This window comes from Bufo bufo, chromosome 7 (assembly GCF_905171765.1).
Source record: "Bufo bufo chromosome 7, aBufBuf1.1, whole genome shotgun sequence".
In the NCBI taxonomy this organism is placed as follows: Eukaryota; Metazoa; Chordata; class Amphibia; order Anura; family Bufonidae; genus Bufo; species Bufo bufo.
Window position 1 is genome coordinate 81,512,952 of NC_053395.1, and position 23,654 is coordinate 81,536,605.

General features: G+C 45.0%; 1 protein-coding gene across 1 annotated transcript in view; it reads left to right on the plus strand.

The window, feature by feature from the left end:
• The window catches only part of C7H16orf89 (chromosome 7 C16orf89 homolog), a 163,884-nt gene that overhangs the window by 104,869 nt on the left and 35,361 nt on the right, over positions 1 to 23,654 (plus strand). The window contains exon 3 of the mRNA XM_040440635.1: positions 11,918 to 12,056. Coding sequence (XP_040296569.1) covers positions 11,918 to 12,056 — 139 coding nt within the window. The remainder of the gene's footprint in view (positions 1 to 11,917; positions 12,057 to 23,654) is intronic.

Sequence of the window (23,654 nt, forward strand, 5' to 3'; positions counted from 1 at the left end):
AGTCCCTAATACATTTTACCGGGCGCCTTGGCTTCAAACAATACATCCCAAGCAAGCGTGCCCGGTATGGGGTCAAATTGTATAAGCTCTGTGAAAGGGCCACAGGCTATACCCACAAATTTCGGATCTATGAGGGAAAAGATCAGACCCTGGAGCCGGTCGGTTGCCCTGACTACCTGGGGAGCAGTGGGAAGACAGTCTGGGACTTGGTGTCACCCTTATTCGGCAAGGGGTACCATCTTTATGTGGACAATTTCTACACAAGTGTGGCCCTCTTTAGGCATTTGTTTCTAGAACGGATTTGCGCCTGTGGCACCGCGCGAACTAGTCGCGTGGGCTTCCCCCAACGGCTTGTAACCACCCGTCTTGCAAGGGGGCAGAGGGCTGCCTTGTGTAACGAAGAACTGCTCGCGGTGAAATGGAGAGACAAGCGTGACGTTTACATGCTCTCCTCCATTCACGCAGACACGACAATCCAAATTGAGCGAGCAACCCGTGTCATTGAAAAGCCCCTCTGTGTCCACGACTATAATGCGCTCATGGGAGGGGTGGACTTCAATGACCAGATGTTGTCTCCGTATTTAGTTTCCCGCAGAACCAGACGCTGGTATAAGAAGGTGTCTGTATATTTAATTCAATTGGCGCTCTACAATAGTTTTGTTCTCTACAGTAAGGCTGGGAGAACAGGATCCTTCCTCAAATTCCAGGAAGAGATCATCGAGAACCTCCTTTACCCAGGAGGTTCCGTGGCCCCATCCACCAGTGTAGTTAGCCGTCTACACGAGCGACATTTCCCAAGTGTCGTTCCTGGTACCTCAACCCAACCGTCACCCCGAAAAAGATGTCGTGTCTGTAGCAGGAGTGGAATAAGGCGTGACACCCGCTATTTCTGTCCTGACTGTGCTGACCACCCTGCCCTATGCTATGGAGAGTGTTTCCGGAAGTACCACACACAGGTACACCTAGCATAGGGATCACATCTCACCAGGACAGGCACACAGGGCTATTAGGGCCCATTCACTCACAGCTGCTGCAAACCTCTCCTTTCACCTGGGATAAAGTGCATAACGTACTTCGCCACATCTTTGGGCGATTTGCGCTTTGCACATTGTCCCATGGGGAAGGAGAGGTTTGTTCTATAAAAGGTAAAAAAAACTAAACAAAAAAAAAAAATACCGGTAAGTAAAAAAGTTAAATGTTCAGTTAAAAAAGTTTAAAAAAAGTTTCTATGTTCTGTTCAACAGTTAATAAAGTTATTGCTTTGCGGCCTGGTTTTTTCTTTTTTGTTTTGTTTTTTTTACCTTTCAGGTGGACCAACCGATCGACTAGCTGCAGCACTGATGTGCATTCGGACAGAAGCATTGCGCTGCTGTCAGATTACACGCAAGTCGGTGTATGCGGCGCTGCAAGACGAGATTTCTCCTCTGCAGTAAAAGATACGTTTGCCGAGGCATATGAGCTGAGGAGGTGACGGTGTTCATATACTTTGGCAAACACTTTGTATATATAAAAAAAAAAATCCCGGCAATGATTTATTCATCCACATCGATTGATGTGAATGGAGAAATCTGGTTTGCCAGGGCATACGAGCTGAAGTGGGTATGGATGTTGGGCGGAGCTCCTATGTCCTGGCAGACGCCTTTCCCCTCCTTTTTCTTTTTTTGGCAGAGATTTTTTCATCCACATTGATCGATGCGAATGAAGAAATCTGTGCCGTTCATTTTTTTCTTTCAGCCCAGAGGCTGAACGGAAAAAAAAAATCTCATTACCCGTATGCTCAATATAAGGAGAATAGCAGAAACTCCTAATGCTGGGCATACATGTAATGATTGCGGAGACCCTCAAATGCCAGGGCAGTACAAACACCCCACAAATAACACCATTTTGGAAAGAAGACACCCCAAGGTATTCGCTGAGGGGCATATTGAGTCCATGAAAGATTGAAATTTTTGTCCCAAGTTAGCGGAAAGGGAGACTTTGTGAGAACAAAATCAAAAAAATCTATTTCCGCTAACTTGTGCCAAAATTTTTTTTTTCAATGAACTCGCCATGCCCCTCATTGAATACCTTGGGGTGTCTTCTTTCCAAAATGGGGTCACATGTGGGGTATTTATACTGCCCTGGCATTTTAGGGGCCCCAAAGCGTGAGAAGAAGTCTGGTATCCAAATGTCTAAAAATGCCCTCCTAAAAGGAATTTGGGCACCTTTGCCCACCTAGGCTGCAAAAAAGTGTCACACATGTGGTATCTCCGTATTCAGCAGAAGTTGGGGAATATGTTTTGGGGTGTCATTTTACATATACCCATGCTGGGTGAGATAAATATCTTGGTCAAATGCCAACTTTGTATAAAAAAAATGGGAAAAGTTGTCTTTTGCCAAGATATTTCTCTCACCCAGCATGGGTATATGTAAAATGACACCCCAAAACACATTCCCCACCTTCTCCTGAGTACGGAGATACCAGATGTGTGACACTTTTTTGCAGCCTAGGTGGGCAAAGGGGCCCACATTCCAAAGAGCACCTTTCGGATTTCACAGGTCATTTACCTACTTACCAGACATTAGGGCCCCTGGAAAATGCCAGGGCAGTATAACTACCCCACAAGTGACCCCATTTTGGAAAGAAGACACCCCAAGGTATTCCGTGAGGGGCATGGCAAGTTCCTAGAATTTTTTATTTTTTGTCACAAGTTAGTGGAAAATGATGATTTTTTTTTTTTTTTTTTTTCATACAAAGTCTCATATTCCACTAACTTGTGACAAAAAATAAAAATTTCCATGAACTCACTATGCCCATCAGCGAATACCTTGGGGTCTCTTCTTTCCAAAATGGGGTCACTTGTGGGGTAGTTATACTGCCCTGGCATTCTAGGGGCCCAAATGTGTGGTAAGGAGTTTGAAATCAAATTCTGAAAAAAATGACCTGTCAAATCCGAAAGGTGCTCTTTGGAATATGGGCCCCTTTGCCCACCTAGGCTGCAAAAAAGTGTCACACATCTGGTATCTCAGTACTCAGGAGAAGGTGGGGAATGTGTTTTGGGGTGTCATTTTACATATACCCATGCTGGGTGAGAGAAATATCTTGGCAAAAGACAACTTTTCCCATTTTTTTATACAAAGTTGGCATTTGACCAAGATATTTATCTCACCCAGCATGGGTATATGTAAAAAGACACCCCAAAACACATTCCTCAACTTCTCCTGAGTACGGGGATACCAGATGTGTGACACTTTTTTGCAGCCTAGGTGGGCAAAGGGGCCCACATTCCAAAGAGCACCTTTTGGATTTCATAGGTCATTTTTTACTGAATTTGATTTCAAACTCCTTACCACACATTTGGGCCCCTAGAATGCCAGGGCAGTATAACTACCCCACAAGTGACCCCATTTTGGAAAGAAGAGACCCCAAGGTATTCGCTGATGGGCATAGTGAGTTCATGGAAGTTTTTATTTTTTGTCACAAGTTAGTGGAATATGAGACTTTGTATGAAAAAAAAAAAAAAAAATCATCATTTTCCACTAACTTGTGACAAAAAATAAAAAATTCTAGGAACTCGCCATGCCCCTCACGGAATACCTTGGGGTGTCTTCTTTCCAAAATGGGGTCACTTGTGGGGTAGTTATACTGCCCTGGCATTCTAGGGGCCCAAATGTGTGGTAAGGAGTTTGAAATCAAATTCTGAAAAAAATGACCTGTCAAATCCGAAAGGTGCTCTTTGGAATATGGGCCCCTTTGCTCACCTAGGCTGCAAAAAAGTGTCACACATCTGGTATCTCCGTACTCAGGAGAAGGTGGGGAATGTGTTTTGGGGTGTCATTTTATATATACCCATGCTGGGTGAGATAAATATCTTGGTCAAATGCCAACTTTGTATAAAAAAATGGGAAAAGTTGTCTTTTGCCAAGATATTTCTCTTACCCAGCATGGGTATATATAAAATGACAGCCCAAAACACATTCCCCACCTTCTCCTGAGTACGGAGATACCAGATGTGTGACACTTTTTTGCAGCCTAGGTGGGCAAAGGGGCCCATATTCCAAAGAGCACCTTTCGGATTTGACAGGTCATTTTTTTCAGAATTTGATTTCAAACTCCTTACCACACATTTGGGCCCCTAGAATGCCAGGGCAGTATAACTACCCCACAAGTGACCCCATTTTGGAAAGAAGAGACCCCAAGGTATTTCGTGATGGGCATAGTGAGTTCATAGAAGTTTTTATTTTTTGTCACAAGTTAGTGGAATATGAGACTTTGTAAGAAAAAAAAAAAAAAAAAAAAATCATCATTTTCCGCTAACTTGTGACAAAAAATAAAAAGTTCTATGAACTCACTATGCCCATCAGCGAATACCTTAGGGTGTGTACTTTCCGAAATGGGGTCATTTGTGGGGTGTTTGTACTGTCTGGCCATTGTAGAACCTCAGGAAACATGACAGGTGCTCAGAAAGTCAGAGCTGCTTCAAAAAGCGGAAATTCACATTTTTGTACCATAGTTTGTAAACGCTATAACTTTTACCCAAACCATTTTTTTTTTACCCAAACATTTTTTTTTTATCAAAGACATGTAGAACTATAAATTTAGAGCAAAATTTCTATATGGATCTCGTTTTTTTTGCAAAATTTTACAACTGAAAGTGAAAAATGTCATTTTTTTGCAAAAAAATCGTTAAATTTCGATTAATAACAAAAAAAGTAAAAATGTCAGCAGCAATGAAATACCACCAAATGAAAGCTCTATTAGTGAGAAGAAAAGGAGGTAAAATTCATTTGGGTGGTAAGTTGCATGACCGAGCAATAAACGGTGAAAGTAGTGTAGGTCAGAAGTGTAAAAAGTGGCCTGGTCTTTCAGGGTGTTTAAGCACTGGGGGCTGAAGTGGTTAACAGTGACTGCCCCTTTAACAGTGACCTCCACAGTGCCGTCCCTTTAATTGTGACCTCCAAGTGTCCGCCCCTTTAATAGTGACCTCCACAATGCCTGCTTTTTTATCAGTGACTGCCCCACATTGCCCGTCCCTTTAATAGTGGCTGCCCTTTAACAGTGATCTTCACAGTGCCCGCCCCTTTAACAGTGACCTCCACAGTGCCCGCTCCTTTAAAATTGACCACCCCTTTAACAGTGACCTTCATAGTGTCTGCCTCTTTAACAGTGAACTCCACAGCGCCTGTCCCTTTAATAGTGGCCCTGCGCCCCCCTATGCATGTAGCAGTGTAGTTGTGCCGTAATACGTCAGTTAACTGAGACCCGGTCTAAAACCTTCCCGGACACCTGATGTACCTGTGTGCCAAATTTGGTGAAGATCGGTCCAGTCGTTTGGTCGTGCATAAAGAACTTCCAGACAGACAGACGTCTAGACAGACAGACAGAAAATCATTTATATATATATGAGATTTACATATGTATACACATATAGTATCTATCTATCTACAGTATATATACAGTACAGACCAAAAGTTTGGACACATCTTCTCATTCAAAGAGTTTTCTTTATTTTCATGACTATGAAGGCATCGAAACTATGAATTAACACATGTGGAATTATATACATAACAAACAAGTGTGAAACAACTGAAAATATGTCATATTCTAGGTTCTTCAAAGTAGCCACCTTTTGCTTTGATTACTGCTTTGCACACTCTTGGCGTTCTCTTGATGAGCTTCAAGAGGTAGTCCCCTGAAATGGTCTTCCAACAGTCTTGAAGGATTTTTCAGAGATGCTTAGCACTTGTTGGCCCTTTTGCCTTCACTCTGCGGTCTAGCTCACCCCAAACCATCTCGATTGGGTTCAGGTCCGGTGACTGTGGAGGCCAGGTCATCTGGCGCAGCACCCCATCACTCTCCTTCATGGTCAAATAGCCCTTACTTTCAAAGTTTTCCCAATTTTTCGGCTGACTGACTGACCTTCATTTCTTAAAGTAATGATGGCCACTCGTTTTTCTTTACTTAGCTGCTTTTTTCTTGCCATAATACAAATTCTAACAGTCTATTCAGTAGGACTATCAGCTGTGTATCCACCTGACTTCTCCTCAACGCCACTGATGGTCCCAACCCCATTTATAAGGCAAGAAATCCGACTTATTAAACCTGACAGGGCACACCTGTGAAGTGAAAACCATTTCAGAAGACTACCTCTTGAAGCTCATTAAGAGAATGCCAAGAGTGTGCAAAGCAGTAATCAAAGCAAAAGGTGGCTACTTTGAAGAACCTAGAATATGACATATTTTCTGTTGTTTCACACTTGTTTGTTATGTATATAATTCCACATGTGTTAATTCATAGTTTTGATGCCTTCAGTGTGAATCTACAATTTTCATAGTCATGAAAATAAAGAAAACTCTTTGAATGAGAAGGTGTGTCCAAACTTTTGGTCTGTACTGTATGTAGATATATATAACTTACTAGTGTATTTAGATTAATACTAGGAATACATATTAAAGGGGTTGTGCAGGCAGTATATATGATGACCGTCCTCGGGGGCGTACATAGAAATAACTGGGCCCCATAGCAAGAATCTGAATTGGGCCCCCTAACCTCACCCACTTCCCACCCCTGGCCCATCCCACCTCCTGTCCTTGCTCCTCCCCTGCCACACCCCCATTTGCCAATAAAGACATGTATACATGACCTACTGATACCGTTAGGGATAAATCTTTTTTTTTTTATTAACCAATTTTGTTGCAGTAACTTAAAAAACACATCTCTGCTCCTGCCTGTCTGCTTTGGTAAAGCCGGGCATAGATGGGCTATGTCAGGCTTTAGCAGAGTGGGCACAGGACAGTGGACACAGGGCGCCATATGTATGCGAGCACACCTGAGCGAGTGCAGGGCAGGAGCCTGCATACACATCGCTCCTCCTGCCTGTGTCCACTGTGCTAAAACCTGACATAGCCCATCCCCCACATCTTAACCCCTTTGCTACCAGCACCATTTTTTCATCACTTATCTTACCCCCAAAAATATAATAAAATGTGATCAAAAAGTCACACACACTCCAAAATGGTATCAATAATCTGCGTGATGGGAGGGAGGCAGTGGCGGCTGTGCGGCCAACAGGAGCAATGCGGGTGCCGGGGAATGAAGTAAGTATGCTGCCCAGGCATTTTAGGGGGCATTATAGGGGTTGGATAACTCCTTGCTTCTGATGTGAGTGATGTGCTGGGGGGCTGTAGGCTCATAGAGGACTCAGGAGGTACATAAATAAATGTACAAGAAAAAAACATGAGCAAATATAAACATCTGTCAGTTCAGAAATATGTGTACATCAGTGAAACGTATGTATCACCTAAGTACTTACACAAAATTCATACACAGGTAGGTGGTATCTGAGGGTCCATGCCTCACTATGTATTATCTGTTCCAGGCAGCACGCCGTGCCGATTGTAATACTGCGCATGTCCTAAAGTCACGCTGACCCCAAACAAAATGTATAGGCAACCACGGCACTCTGAAGAAATTTTATAATGATTTCTTATTTATTTCATTATTTTGGTTTCATTGTTTTAATCCATCCACATAAATAATCACTGGCCAAGGTTTCAGTCCTACATAGACCTTGTTCACGGACTTAGTTTCTTAAGTAATGTAGTAATGTAGATGGCGGATGGCGACGCCATCCGCCATCTACATTACTAAAGAAACTAGGGCCGTAAACAAGGTCTATGTAGGAACGAAACGTTGGCCAGTTATTATTTATGTGGATGGATTAAAACAATGAAACAAAAATATTGAAATAAATAAGAAATCATTATAACATTTCATCAGAGTGCCGTGGTTTTCTATCAATACTGTTACCCCCCTTACCACTGAGCACCACCTATCTCCTAGAGGAGTGTCGTTCAATTCTCAATGTATGGGGAAACCGGAGGTGGTTTAGAATGTATGGGCAAACGGGAGGTGTTTACTAGAATGTATAGGCAAACGGGAGGTGGTTCAATAGAATGTATGGACAAATGGGAGGTGGTTCAATAGAATGCATGGGCTAACAGGAGGAGGTTAGGTTGGCTGTCCGGACTCTGCATCGCCAGGGGATAAGTAGAAAAGGGTCAGTTCCTGGACATAGTGAGAGAACACAAGCGGGCGGGCCACCTGCTACCTCAATACCCGGTGATTAAACTGTGTCTTGTGCAGAGTATACATAGGGGGCGGGGCCTTCCATGTGCTCCGGGCCCCCCTGTGCCATAACAATGGCGTGGTCTGCCTATATTGGCGGTAAGCCACTGACCGTCCTCAGGATAGATCATCAATATCTGATCTGCAGGAGTCTGACTACCAGCACCCCCGCCTCTCAGCTGTTTGAAGGAGAAGGAGTGCTCCATGCTAGTGCTACTTACTCTTCATTTCGCTGCTTGTCATCTCGGAAGTATCGGCAGAGCAATGTAAGTATCAAGGGGAGAAAAACAGAACTGGATCGCACATCCACAATGCTATGCTTAGATCTAATTAAACTCACTTCTCAGCGCAATATTAAAGTGTACAGCCCCTATACTGCATGCTGTACAAGAGGCCCACTCACCACGCCAAGGTCGCCTCTTTGAGTGGGACCTACTCTGACAAAAAGGCGCAGCACAATGCGGTGACAAAGCGGCTGTAACGGTCGCGTACACACACACACAGGGGGGAGGGAAGTGACCACTGCGCTCCACCCTTACCCCTGGCCCTGCCTACTTGCCTCGCGAGTCCTAATGACAGGGGACAACTGGACGGCAATCCCTAACTTGGAGTAAGTGCAGGGATGACAGACAGACAAACAACAGGACGTGAACGGACCGAGTCAATACCAGGAAAGCTGCAAAGTACAAATGGAGCAAGCAGAGAATTGTCAGGAGAAGCCGGGGTCATAAATACCAGGAGAGCAGAGAAGTACAAGAGGAGTCCTAAGAGAGTAGTCAGGTGGGAGCCGAGGTCACAATACCAGGACGGAAGCGCAGTAAAGGAGGAGCAGGCACAAGGATGGTCAGGGAACAGGATCAGGTAAGTATTCAGCAGTCCAACAAATAGCCAGGAACCTAGAAATTAACAGGCAACCTGTAGCCAGCAGGCTGCCTGTATTTATAGTGGGGAGTGAGGGTCATGTGACGTGGCCAGCGTCACATGACCGACAGACAAACCAGTCGAGCACCGAGTGATCAGCTCGGCGCTCAAGGCAGACTAGGAGCAGGGAGCCACCCAGCTAGTAAAGCCGCCCTGGGAATGAGGTCAAACACAGAACCTCATTCCAAAAGCTAAGCAACAGTTCTGCGGGCAATGGGGGACCGAGTGCACCTTCGGAACCCCGTGACAGCGGCACTGCCCTAGTAGACGGCAGGATCCAGGAGTCAAACAGCAACCCTGCTGTCCGAAAATGCCACCCATGGCACTGGGTCCCACCCGCACAGCGCCACAAAAACAAAGGCCACCACGCAGTACTGCACCATGTGAACAGTTGTCTAACACAACAAGTCAATTGCTATCAGGAACTGCATTTTAATATTGCACTGAGAAGCGAGTTTAATTGGATCTAAGCATAGCATTGTGGATGTGCGACCCTGTTCTGTTTTTCTCCCCTTGATATATGCATGTTGAATTTTTCTTCTTTATAACTGGTATCAGCACTCCTCCCATTCTGCACGGGTGGTTTTAATTTCACAGAAGTCTGCATATAAGTGGTAATTGACCTGCAGTTCCTGATAGCAATGGACTTGTTGTGTTAGACAACTGTTCACATGGTGCAGTACTGCGTGGTGGCCTTTGTTTTTGTGGCGCTGTGAGGGTGGGTTGGTGGCACCCAGTGCCATGGGTGGCATTGTGGGACAGCAGGGTTGCTGTTTGACTCCTGGGTCCCACCGCCTACTAGGGCAGTACCGCTTTGTCACCGCACTGCGCTGCGCCTTTTTGTCAGAGTAGGTCCCACTCAAAGAGGCGACCTTGGCGTGGTGAGTAGGCTTATGCCTTTTGATCAAAATGTACACTAATGCCTCTTGTACAGCATGTAGTATGGGGGGCAGTACACTTTAACATGGCGCTGAGAAGCGAGTTTAATTAGATCTAAGCATAGCATTGTGGATGTGCGATGCAGTTCTGTTTTTCTCCCCTTGATATAGAGCAATGTAAGTTCCACGCATTTGAATGTAGTGAATACTTATAATTACACCACCCCGCCGCCACAAGGGAAACGATGAGCAGTGTAATGCTGTAAAGGACGCTGCGCTCGCATGGAGCACTCTCTCCTCTTCAAACAGCTGAGCGGTGGGGGTGCTGGGTGTCGGACTCCTGCAGATCAGATATTGATATACTGCCTGCACATCCCCTTTAATCTATTCAGTTAAATCACAAAAACCATAACGTGTTTTATTTGGATTCATTTTTAAAAGTGCTCCTATGTGTTGATATTACTTTTACTTACATGTTACACCCCCTCTACTGTTCTTTAATGCCCTTTCAGAACATCCACCTAATGAGTTTGGTGCCAGTGGTCACACATGCTCAGTAGCGCAGTCATGCTGGCTGCTTCCTCTTGTACATGGACAACAGTGATTCCTGCTCTTGTGCAGGGAACCAATAAGAACTGGTGCATTAGAGGCCCCTTTCACACGGGCGAGAATCCGGACCCATTCATTTCTATGGGGCTGTGCACATGAGCGGTGATTTTCACACATCACTTGTGCGTTGCGTGAAAATTGCAGCATGCTCCTCTTTGTGTGTTTTTCACGTAACGCAGGCCCCATAGAAATGAATGGGGTTGCGTGAAAATCGCAAGCATCCGTAAGCAAGTGCGGATGCGATTTTCACGCACGGTTGCTAGGTGATGATCGGGATAGGGACCCGATCATTATTATTTTCCCTTATAACATGGTTATAAGGGAAAATAATAGCATTCTAAATGCATAGTAAAATAGGGCTGGAGGGGTTAAAAAAAATAAAAAAAATATTTTAACTCACCTTAATCCACTTGTTCACGCAGCCGGCATCTCTTCTGTCTTCATCTGTGAGGAAAAGGACCTTTGATGATGTCACTACGCTCATCACATGATCGATCACCATGGTGATGGATCATGTGACGGACCATGTGATGAGCGTAGTGACGTCATCAAAGGTCCTATTCCTCACAGAAAAAGACAGAAGAGATGCCGGCTGTGCGAACAAGTGGATTAAGGTGAGTTAAATTATTTTTATTTATTTTTTAACCCCTCCAGCCCTATTGTACTATGCATTCTGTATTCAGAATGCTATTATTTTCCCTTATAACCATGTTATAAGGGAAAATAATACAATCTACACAACCTTGAACCCAAAACTGAACTTCTGTGAAGAAGTTCGGGTCTGGGTACCACATTCAGTTTTTTATCACGCGCGTGCAAAATGCATTGCACCCGCGCGATAAAAACTGAACAACGGAACGCAATCTCAGTCAAAACTGACTGTAATTGGGTACCTACTCGCGCGGGTTTGCTGCAATGTACTGGGACATATCCGGACCTAATCCGGACACGCTCGTGTGAAAGAGGCCAGAAGCAGCTTCTCAGCAGTGCCGAACACATGAGGAAGATATTAGGAGAGGGAATAAAAAGAGCAGCGGGGGACGCCTTAACTGGTAAGTGACTATAATATCTAGATGAGGGAGCAGTTCTTTTAAATTATTAAAATTGGAAAGTTGTTATGTTTCTCTCCTGATCTAACAGAGTAAATTAATATTTAATTGCATAATAAACTCTTTAAATCAGTTTGATTGCTGACACAGTAGCTTTACTTCCCAACAGCTCGCCCTGTAATATATTTTCTTGAGTTTCCATTTTATTTTATTCGTATGATATAACATTGAGTTTACATATGACTCCACATACACCAGTGCAACCCAAGTGTCACAGTTCCTTTCAGCCCTTTTTGGATACACTATATACTGATTCATATAGAGAGATCACTGTTTGTGTTTGTTTTCCACAGAAACGCTGCAGGAGTGATCCGTTTGTGCAGGATTTTGGCTATTACACAAATGTATTTTGCTCCAATATGATGAAAATAAACCTAGATATTGAGCACAGTGGTTACCCCTTGCATCAACAAGACCTTTTCATGGAAAACAGTAAGAGCGTTTCAAATAACAAAACTTGGAATCAATTATTTTTCCACCCATTACAATTTACAATCCCCCAAATTTGTTTTTCCCCTCAAATGTATGGAAGAAGCCATGTTATGGAGCATTTCTGTTTTGATATGATTTTGGAAATGAACAGAATTGATTACTCCCAAAAATGTCATTTTTCCTTGCCTTTTATGCACTTACTACTTTTGTTTATATAAATAAGACAGAAGTTTAACAGTGATTTAAATTGTCGTCAATTGCTTTTTGTCTGTGCATAATTGACATGTAAATTTGATCTTTTGGATTGATGCTCAGCTGAGAAAGAATAATGTTTGATTTACAGACATAATTGTGCAGCCTGCTGGGTAACTTAAAATATAGTGTGATAACAGATTGTATGTTGAACATTTCCCATCTTCTCTGTTTAGGTACCATGGTTGTCGTTAATAAATTACCAGATAATTATTAAAACGTTGCTTGGTTTTTAAAAAGAAAATAGTGGCCACTGTAAAATTGCAATATAATTAGCACTAAATGATGTCTGGATAAAGTTATGAGCCATTTATCTCAATTCCTTTACTTTATTCATGCCCAGTAAATAGTTAAGCATATTTCCAGCTATTTCCCAAAATACTGACTATATGATGTGACAAAGCACCACTCCGCTCCCATTTCCATCCCACTATCTTATGCTGCCCAGCAGCAAACCCCTGCCAGCCCTCCTCTCCCCTCCTCTGGCAGGGTCAATAGCTGAAGTCATTGGTTCCCCCACTGGAGGCTGCAGCCTGCACTTAGCTGCACACGCATCTCTCAGCTCTTGAAGGGCCTGCAGTGTGCACCTTTTCTTCACTTTCACAGCCAATAGCTAGACATCTGTGGGTACTTAAAGCACCTTTTCCCAGGGAGAGGTGCCTGAGCAATAGGTTTCCTAGTCACCAGTTACCAGTGGAGATGTGCTATTCTGCCACTGTACAGAAACTCTGCCTGTACTACCGATTCTGACCCTCTGCTGCCTGTCTTGACCTTAACCTGACTTCCGTATTGATGCACTGAAGCCTGCCCTGACCTCAGACTAGTCTCTTGGATATTCACAAATTCTGCCTGCCCTGACCTCAGCCTGTTATCTGACTATGAATACTACCAGATCCCTCGGTGCTTTGCACCAGTGTCTCTGGCCCCCGTGGGTCAGCTTCCAACTATACTCAGACTATCCCAAGAGGTAGTGGCCTGGTTGCTCCCCTGCAGTGCAGACCATATCCCTGTATGGGGGTTAAAGTGTGAAAACCAGGTGACTGCCAGGATAACAACCTTAGGAATGGCCCAAAGCCAGACCGATTAGTTGGTACATTGGTTCCATACCCACTGCCCATTACAGTATGTATCCCCATGTGTACAATAAAACCCCTATTTCACTACTTATACCAGTTATATTGATTTCTATTGGGTTGCACAATGCAGTCCAAGAAAAGTGTATATATTCCACCACAATCAACTGTGGATGGGCTGAACCTCTGGGTGTAAACAAAAAGAGGAAGCTCCCTTTGCTTTCCCTCTGTTATCCCTGGCAATTGCAATTGTCAGGATGAAACATGGTAAGTCAACAGCATGGGGACCTTACAAAGGACCGCCATGTCATAGCCATGTCGTAGGTATGTCCCAACAGATTGTTATAGTCACATACCCAAAATGTAGATACTCAAACCCACAATCCATGATTAGATTAGGGTGCGCTGTCTAAGGGATTCCCTGGTCATGGTCCCCAGAATGGTCATGGTGGTATTAGTGCTGATAAAGCAACATCAATGTTGATGCGGAACTTACTTAAAGTGTCCCTGGGGGAAAAATACAACTAAAAGTGGCCTGTGTAGAAGACCGGTCCATATTGACAGATGGTTTGGCCAACACAAGTAGGTGGGGCTAAACAAGTAGGTGGAGTCAGCAATATGATAGAGTAGCACAAAATACCATGCTAGCAGAACCAAATATTACATTGCAGCACAAATAGTACTTTAGCAGAATAAAATACCACAGTGCAGCACAAAATATTGCCCCAGCAACACCAAATATTTCCCAAGTAGCTGTTCATCTGTGTTGGCCCACATTCTGTCCTCCTCCAACTGTTGATATAGAGGAGGGGTCTGAGGATGTGAGACTTTAGCAAGCCCTACCAACAGGGCTTTCAGCACTACCAAACATATGGGAGAATATAGTACTACATAACGCTTATATCCGCTTTTCAGATTTTTCCTCATATTCTCCATTTGGGATAGACCCCCATGATGATTTATTTCAGTATGTTTTGTTGAAGTGAAATGGAGCAGCACTGAATAACCTAGTCTGTCCATTGCACAACAGATGGAGCTTTGTAGTTCAAGTGCATAGTCAGAACTACTGAAGAACAACTGATTATCAGGGGAGTGGGTGTCTGACCCCGGACAGTCAAATAGTCATCGCCTATCCTGAGGACAACCTCTTTAAAGATGAGGCAAATTTAATTTTTTTGTTTCCCCACTACCTACCAAGAGCCATATATTTTTTCTATTTCACCATTTACGTAATCATATGAAGACTTGTTTTTTGCAGGACACGTATTTTTAATGGCAAAATATAGTTAAACATGTCATGCTGTCACGGTCATATTGGTGTTTGACCATGACGCGGTTGCTGTGCAGACTGGTTGCCAGGGGCAACGTGTTATTTGTGGTTTGCACGTGCACTTCCCCTTTAAGGTGGGCCTCCCTGCTGTTTGGTGAGCAATGGGTTAATCTTCTGGCTAGTGGGGATTAATGTGTTTCCTGGGTGTGGCCGCAAGCTTGAAATAAACCTGTGGCTTGCTGTCTGGGGGCAGTTGTACTACAGCCTTGCTTGGTGTTGGAGCTTTGCCCCTTGCCTGGGTGTTCCAGCCCAGTCCTTGAGGGCCACTTTATGGAACATACTGTCACGGTGGGGAGTGGGGGAAACCCTCCACCGTATAATGGGAACTGTTACTAGGCCAGACAACAATGAAGGGTGCAGGCCACAACCTACAGCCGCCCTAATCCTGACCCTGATTTCCTGACCGCATGAGCAAACCCTGAAGGTGGGAAGGCTCATGCACTGGAACCTGGATCCTGCTGACCCTGATGGTCCCTGGCATAGGGGTCAGGAATAGGAAACAACCGATTCCTCAGGGACTCCTTGTAACTGCCTAGTAACAGGTGGAAGGGAAATGACCATATGCAGTGTCTGGATCGGCAGGTAAGAACACCAGAAAACTCACTTACCTGCCACTGCCACCATGACTGGAACCCGAGCATAAGTAAAGGTGCCCACACACCAAACAGGACACCGTGACACATGGTATTGTAAAATTGGAAAAAAGGAAAAAAGCTTTGTGGGATGAAACTGAAAAAAATGCAATTCCACCAGTGTTTTTGGGATTTCGTTTTTCTGGGATTCCATATGTGCTTAAAATGATGTGACACCATTATGCAGGTTTGCATCGCCATATTCTGATCCCTGTAACTTTTTATATTTGTCTAAAGAGCTTGTTTTCGTGGGGGGCAAGGTATAGTTTATATTGACACGTTTTTGGGATCTTGAAGGGGGGGGGGGAATGAAAAGTGCCCACAATGAAGTGATTCGGTCATTTTATTATTTTTTTTCCATTACAGCATTTACAGTAGGCAATATGTACTTTTATAAATAGTTTGGGCATTTTTGGATGCAGCAAGTTTTTTTTGTTTATCGTTATATGCAAAATTAAGAAAGGGTGTTCATTTGAATTTTTATTTTTGTGTGATTAATTTTAAAATATATATTTTTTAACATTTGCTTTATTTTTTTCACTTTTTAAGTGCCTTTAGGAGACCTAAAAGGGTTTTCTGAGATTTTTATACTGATGAACTATCCTCAGGATTAGCCGATCAGCTGTTTGAGTAGGCTTTGGCGCTCCTGAGCACCGCTGCCTTCTCACAGCTCGCAAAGCACAGTGCCGTACATTTCATAATAGATATGCTCGGTATTGAAGCACAACCTCATTCATTTCTATGGGGCTGAGTTGTGCCTAGGCCATGTGACGGATGAACGTGTTCTCACTGGCCTGGGAAAAGCTGAGAGCGTGCCACTGCTTTCTTGAACAGTTGATCTGCAGGGATCTTGGGTGTCGGATCTCCACCAGTCAGATACTGATGACCTTATCTTGAGGTTTCAGAAAACCCCTTTAACCTCCACAGCACCCCACCCCCTTAACTGTGACGTTCACAGCACCATGCCCCCTTAACAGTGACCTACACAGCTTTCTGCGTTCTTAACAGTGACCTCTTGTCACAGGACGCCCGCGACTTGCGTCCTTCCCCTTGCGCCGCCGACGTCCTGTTCCTCTCCGGCGGCTGCAGGAGGCGCCCTCCGCGCAGAGCGGGGAGCCGCTCGGCATCTCCGCTGCCATGGCAATGGAGGGCGGAGCGCGCCCGGCCGCATGCTCCTTCTATGTGCGGCAGGTTGCCTGTGATATTGTTTATATAGGCTTTTGATACTCTGCTCCATTGCTCTTGTATTTGACCGACGGCTAGTTATTTGACCACGCTCCTGCTTCTCCCTTGTACTCTGACGTGACCTCCAAGTTTGACCTCCGGCTTGTTATTGGTATTGCATCTCTCTCGTTGTGACCTTTGCTAGTTTGTTGACCCTTCTCGACTGCTGTACGCTCCTGTCGCGGTACGCCGCCCATTGCCTGTCTCTGCTTTTCTCTGTCCCTCCCGTACTTACTCAAGTTAGGGATCGCCGCCCAGTTGCGCTCCGTCGCCTAGGACGGGTAAGTGCAAGTAGGCAGAGACAGGGGTGTGGGTGGCAGACTCGTGGGTTCACGTTCTCCCTCTCTTCTTCTGGGGCGGCGTGACAAAATCACAGGCCCTTACATTCACTATGGACCCTCTGCAAAGCCTTACCGACCACGTGCAGAGTCTGGCGCAAATAGTTCAGGAGCTTGGGGAAATATTACAGGCCCAGGAATCCACTCGGACCTTCCCACTTGCTGCCCTGACTGCGCCGCTGGTTGAGCCTCATGTGAAATTGCCTGACCGTTTTTCTGGTGATCGCAAGTGTTTTTTGGCCTTTAAAGGGCTTCTGTCAGCCCACTAAACCGTTTTTTTTTTTTTTTTGTTTAATAATAATCCCTACACTGCGATCTCTGCATACATAAGTAAAATAATAATTTTCGTTCAGTAGAATTTGATAAAACGCTATTTTTATAATATGTAAATGAAAATTATTATTTTACTTATGTATGCAGAGATCGCAGTGTAGGGATTATTATTAAACAAAAAAAAAAAAAACGGTTTAGTGGGCTGACAGAAGCCCTTTAGGGAGAGCTGCAAGTTGTACTTTTGCTTGCGTCCCCACTCATCAGGTTCCGACCCACAGAGTGTAGAGATAGTTATTTCCCTCCCCCAAGGCGACCCTCAGGAGTGGGCGTTCGCCTTGCCTCCGGACTCTCCTTGTCTTCGATCTGTCGAGGCATTTTTCCAGGCGCTGGGGGTTCTGTACGACGAACCCGATAGAGCTTCTGTAGCCGAGTCCCATCTCAAGTCCCTCACTCAGGGTGACAGACCAGTTGAGGACTACTGTACCCAGTTCCGTAAGTGGTGCGTACCCTCTGGCTGGAATAAACCGGAGCTCAAAAGTCAGTTCAGGTCAGGCCTCGCAGAGAATCTCAAGGATATGCTTGTGGGTTACCCCTGTCCAGAAACCTTAGAAGAGACCATGACCTTAGCCATTAGATTGGACAGACGTGTCAGGGAGAGACAGCGAGAACATCTTTTCTTTTCCCAGGGACCCTCCAGACCTGAACCCGCATCCGTGGGACCTAGCCAGGAGTCTCACTTGGACGAGCCTATGCAGCTGGGTATGACTCGAAGAGAACGATGCCGACTACTGGGTGCCTGTTTCTACTGTGGCGACTTGGAACATTGGGTTAGTCAATGTCCAAAGATCCCTCCCTCAGGAAGACCACCCAAGTTTGAGGGATCCAAAAGCAAGGTACTCCCGGAGGTGGTAAGAAGATGTTAGGTAGAGCTTTTATTGTTTCCAGTTCTGCCTTTAGTTTTATTGATCTCAGGCTCACGGGTCAGGTGGGAATTCCGGTCTTGAATCTGCCCACTTCCATCCGTATTGTTGCCATTGAGTTCACTCCCTTGTTGGGAGGAACCATCAAATTATGCACTCCCGAATTAACCTTGTCTGTCGGGGTATGTCATTCAGAAAGGTGTTCGTTCTTCGTTCTCGAGAATTTGCCTGTGGAGATGGTGTTAGGGATGCCCTGGTTGCAGCTCCACAACCCGGTCATTAACTGGACCATGGGAGAGTTGGAAAGGTGGGGTCCCAATTGTAGCTCCTGTCTAACCCTTGTCCAGGCAGGGGTTTCTTCTGTTATGTCAATTTCTCCTTATTTAGAAGAGTTCCGAGATGTCTTCTCATCTGAATTGGAGACTCTCCCTCCTCATAGACCCTATGACTGCACCATTGAATTAGAGGCTGGGTCTAAGTTCCCCAAGGGGCGTATTTATAACCTTTCTGGCCCCGAACGAAACGTTATGAAGGAATATTTAAAGGAGAGTTTAGAAAAAGGACATATTAGGCCTTCCACCTCCCCATGGGTGCAGGGTTCTTTTTTGTCAAAATGAAAGATGGTGGTCTCAGGCCCTGTATCGATTACAGAAAATTGAACAAGATCACCATTAGGAATCAGTATTCTATCCCATTGATACCTGACTTGTTCAACCAGGTTTTGGGGGCTTCCTGGTTTTCCAAGCTTGACTTGAAAGGGGCTTATAATCTTATACGCATTAAAGAGGGAGCTGAATGGAAAACTGCCTTTAACACCCCAGAGGGGCACTTAGAGTATTTAGTCATGCCCTTCGGCCTTAGCAACGCCCCGGCAGTTTTCCAAAACTTCATGAATTATATTTTCAGGGAGCTTATTGGTAGATTCCTTATTGTTTACCTTGACGATATCTTAATTTTCTCTCCGGATTGGAGAGCCCAATGTCTCCTATCTTAAACAAGTGCTTGGTATCCTCAGAGAGAATCAATTGTCAGTCAAACTTGAAAAATGCGTGTTTGGAGTACAGGAAATTTTGTATTTAGGGTATATTCTTACTCCACACTCATTTAAAATGGATCCTAAGAAGGTTCAGGCTATTCAAGACTGGGTGAGACCATCCTCCCTTAAAGCATTACAACGCTTTTTGGGGTTCTCCAATTACTATCGAAAATGTATTTAAAAAAATTTCTGTTATCGCCAAGCCCTTGACCGATTTAACTAAGAAGGGAGCGGACCTTATTAACTGGCCACCTGAGGCTCTCAAGGCCTTCAAATCCCTTAAGATGTGTTTTCAGAATGCTCCAGTCTTGATTCAGCCGGATGCAGAGGTACCATTCGTTGTTGAGGTTGACGCATCGGAGGATGGGGTGGGGACCATCCTTTCACAGGGGTCTTCTAATTTCACCAAATTTAAGACCCTGTGCGTTCTTTTCTCGTAAATTCTCTCTCACCGAGAGAAATTATGACATAGGTAACCGGGAACTACTGGCAATCAAATGGTGCATTTCGTCACGCTGGCTAGACTACCCAATGCCAAGTCCTTATTCATTGACCACATTGTATGGCTGCATGGCGTTCCTGAGAATGTTGTTTCTGACAGGGGTGTTCAGTTTGTATCCAAGTTTTGGAGAGCTTTCTGTCAAAGGTGTAAGATTTCTTTATCCTTTTCGTCAGCCTTCCATCCCGAGACCAACGGGCAGACGGAAAGGTTAAACCAGGCAGTCAAACAGTTTCTCAGACGTTATGTGTCCGATAATCAGCATCGCTGGGTGGGATATCTTCCGTTGGCAGAGTTCGCCATCAATAATCGGGTAAATTCTTCCACGGGAGTGTTCCCTTTTTTCTGTAACTTGGGTTATCATCCTCGTTTTAGCTCAAATGTTTCTGTGTCCTCTCTCAACCCAGAGGCCAATAGCTTCACATCAGACCTGTGCACAGTCTGGAACCTGGAGAAGACCCAGGAGGCTCAAAAAGTTCAAGCCAATAGGAAGCGCTCCAAGGGGGTTGACTTCGTGGTCGGTGATAAGGTGTGGTTATTCACCAAAAATTTGTCTCTGAAAGGGGTTGTCAGGAAGTTTCCGCCGCGTTTTGTAGGACCTTACGAGGTTACAGAGATTCTCAATCCATTGTCTTTTAGACTGAAATTGCCCGACTCCCTCCGCATCCACAATGGGTTTCATAAGTCACTGTTAAAGAGGTACATTTCACCTGTAGTTCCTTCACAAGGTCCTCCCTCTCCCGTAGAAGTAGAAGGCCATGATGAGTTTGTTATATCTAAGGTCCTTGATGTCAGGAAGGTTCGAAACTCCTTGCAGTACTTAGTGCACAGTTTTTTTTGGAACTGAGGAGAGGGTTTTGGACCTGAGGAGAGGTCCTGGGTGCCAGCGCATGGGATGCATGCCTCCTCTTCAGTTAGAAAGTTCCACCGGCAACATTTGGAGAAACCGCTTCCGCGGTCCTGGGGTCCTGAGGCCTTCCCCTTGCGCCGCCGACCTCCTGTTCCTCTCCGGCGCCTGCAGGAGGCGCCCTCTGCGCAGAGCGGGGAGCCGCTCGGCATCTCCACTGCCATAGCAACGGAGGGCGGATCACACCCGGCTGCACGCTCCTTCTATGTGCAGCCGGCGTCCTCTGTTGCCAGGATACCTGTGTGGGCTGAGCGCCGAGCTGGACACTCGGCACTCAGCTATCAGTCCTGGGACAGGTCATGTGGCGCTGGCCACGTCACATAACCTTAGCCCTTCAGTATATAAGCAGGCAACCTGCTGGCCACAGGTTGCCTGTGATATTATTTATATAGGCTCTTGATACTCTGCTCCATTGCTCTTGTATTTGACCGACGGCTAGTTATTTGACCACGCTCCTGCTTCTCCCTTGTACTCTGATGCGACCTCCAGGTTTGACCTCCGGCTTATTATTGGTATTGTCTTTGCATCTCCTTCGTAGTTTGATGTGACCTCTCGTTGTGACCTTTGCTAGTTTGTTGACCTTTCTCGACTGCTGTACGCTCCTGTCGCCGTACGCTGCCTGTTGCCTGTCTCTGCTTTTCTCTGTCCCTCCCACACTTACTCAAGTTAGGGATCGCCGCCCAGTCGCCTAGGACGGGTAAGTGCAAGTAGGCAGGGACAGGGGCGTGGGTGGCAGACTAGTGGGTGCACGCTCTCCCTCTCTCCTTCCAGGGCGGCGTGACACACCCACAGTGCTCTGTCCCCTTAACAGTGATCTCCACAGCACTGTGAAGGGTAACTGTCATATTTTTTTGTAATTGGATTGGTCTGACTAAGTTTGTCTTCCCTAGTTAATACTTTTGTATAGGTATTGAATTACCTAGTAATAGCAGCATGTTCTTTCCTCCCCCAGGCATTTCAGTGGTGCGGCTAAAACAGCATTGCTAGGTGTCCTCCGTATCCTATCTTCTATATACAGAAGACGTAGGACGTAGTAGTGGGCAATCCCGAATGCTGCGTGCGCGCTCCCATGAAATTTGCAATAAAAATTTGTGATCAACTACTCAGGAGGAAGAGGGCGTGTTTAAGTCTGGAGAAAGCCGATTGGTTGGGGGTGAGGCTGCGCGTTCCCGAGATGAGCTGAATGAATTCTGGGTAGTTAGGGAGGGATGTCTTAGCCTCAGGGTAAGGACATTGGTGGCCATCTTGAGAAGATAGTCAGAAAGAAATCTTGTGAGGAGTGTTTGCTATGGACGGAATCTTATTAAACAAGTGGTATGTGAACACAATAGTTAGTGATTATGGATTATCACCACAGCAGCAACAACATATATGAAAATTGAATTTTGAGTGAACATATGACAGTTATCCTTTAACAGTGACAGTGAAGATTTTTTTTATGGAAACCTGGTGTAAACTGTGTGTATGTGAATACTGAAGGACCAGTAAGCTTCTATTGGCTAATATAGGTCATGTGACCGTGTGAATTGCATTTAGGGTATGAGTGAAGGACCTGTGAGCTCTATTAGCAATTTATTTATTTTTTTGCTGAGGACAAGCCTCAATTTACAGTAAAGTCTAAATTTCCATGTTGGGTTTATGATGGCGCTTGGATTTAATGCCTGATCTTAAGCAAAATTCTGCAACATAAAGAGCATTTGCTCTGGATTTTCTGACATGCACATTGGAAATCTACAACACTTGTGAGAGAGGGGCACCAATTTATTTTTCGTTTAAAGCAGTAGAAAGCCAAGGTGCCAGGAAGACATCAAGTCATTCTGCAAAAAGCAAGCCCTCACACAGGTTCATCAGAGGAAAAATAATAATGATTAAGTTTTAAAAAAGTGGTTTTATTGTGTAACAGTAGTAAAACATAAAAAATATATCACTTTGGTGTCACCATAATTGCACTCATACACACAGAATAGAAAGTTGACATGTCATACTGTATTGTGAACATTGTAAAGTCAAAACCCAGTTCTATTCCCCCAAAAACAGTTTTCAATTCTTATTGTTAAAATGTGGTTCATGGACGCTTCTGTCTCCACTTCCTGTATTTTAATTAGGGCCATTGTTCATATATATATCCCCTCTGCTACAGTTCTACAAAGGTTAGTGGTTTTCTGGGTTCATAGCTGAACATCGACATAACCTCTTCTTCACTCATTTAGCATATATGAGTGGAGCATTTGAGAATTTCTTGCTCCCCCTTGCCCCGTGCTGCATCATTTTTCTTTACTTCCGGTGATGTAACGAGGTAGGCTAGGCAGAGATTTCCACCTAGCAGAGGACCACAGATGTGACTACCTCTTTAAAATGAGGGCAGTCCCTGATCAGTTTGCCCAAGCATACACCCCAGAGAAATGCGACATCACTTCTAGGTTCAGAAGCAATTACAATAATTTATTAAGGTATCCCAACATCACCAGTAAAAAGGCAGTAAATCAACATTTTGGCAAGTCCTGTCCTGTATCAAGCTTAAAGGGCTTCTGTCACCCCACTAAAGTCATTTTTTTTGGGCTACTTAAATTCCTTATACTGCGATATATCAATCTATAATGCTCTTACTCATTTTCGTTCAGTAGTTTAATAAAAAAACGGACTTTTATAATATGTAAATTACCTCTCTACCAGCAAGTAGGGCGGCTACTTGCTGGTAGCAGCCGCATCCTCCTCTCATAAAGACGCCCCCCTCCTCATGTTGATTGACAGGGCCAGCGAACGCGCTCGTCCTCTGACTGGCCCTGTCTGCAATTCAAATCCTGCACCTGTCTTCATTCAATGCAGGCGCTCTGAGAGAAGGAGGCTCGCCTCCTCAGCACTTCCTCAGTGCGCCTGCGCCGATGACGTCACCGAAAGAGAAGACGTCATCGGCGCAGGCGCACTGAGAAGGCGAGCGTCTTTCTCTCAGAGCGCCTGCGCCGAATGAAGACAGGCGCAGGATTTGAATTGCAGACAGGGCCAGTCAGAGGACGAGCGCGTTCCCTGGCCCTGTCAATCAACATGACGAGGGGGCGTCTTTATGAGAGGAGGATGCGGCTGCTACCAGCAAGTAGCCGCCCTACTTGCTGGTAG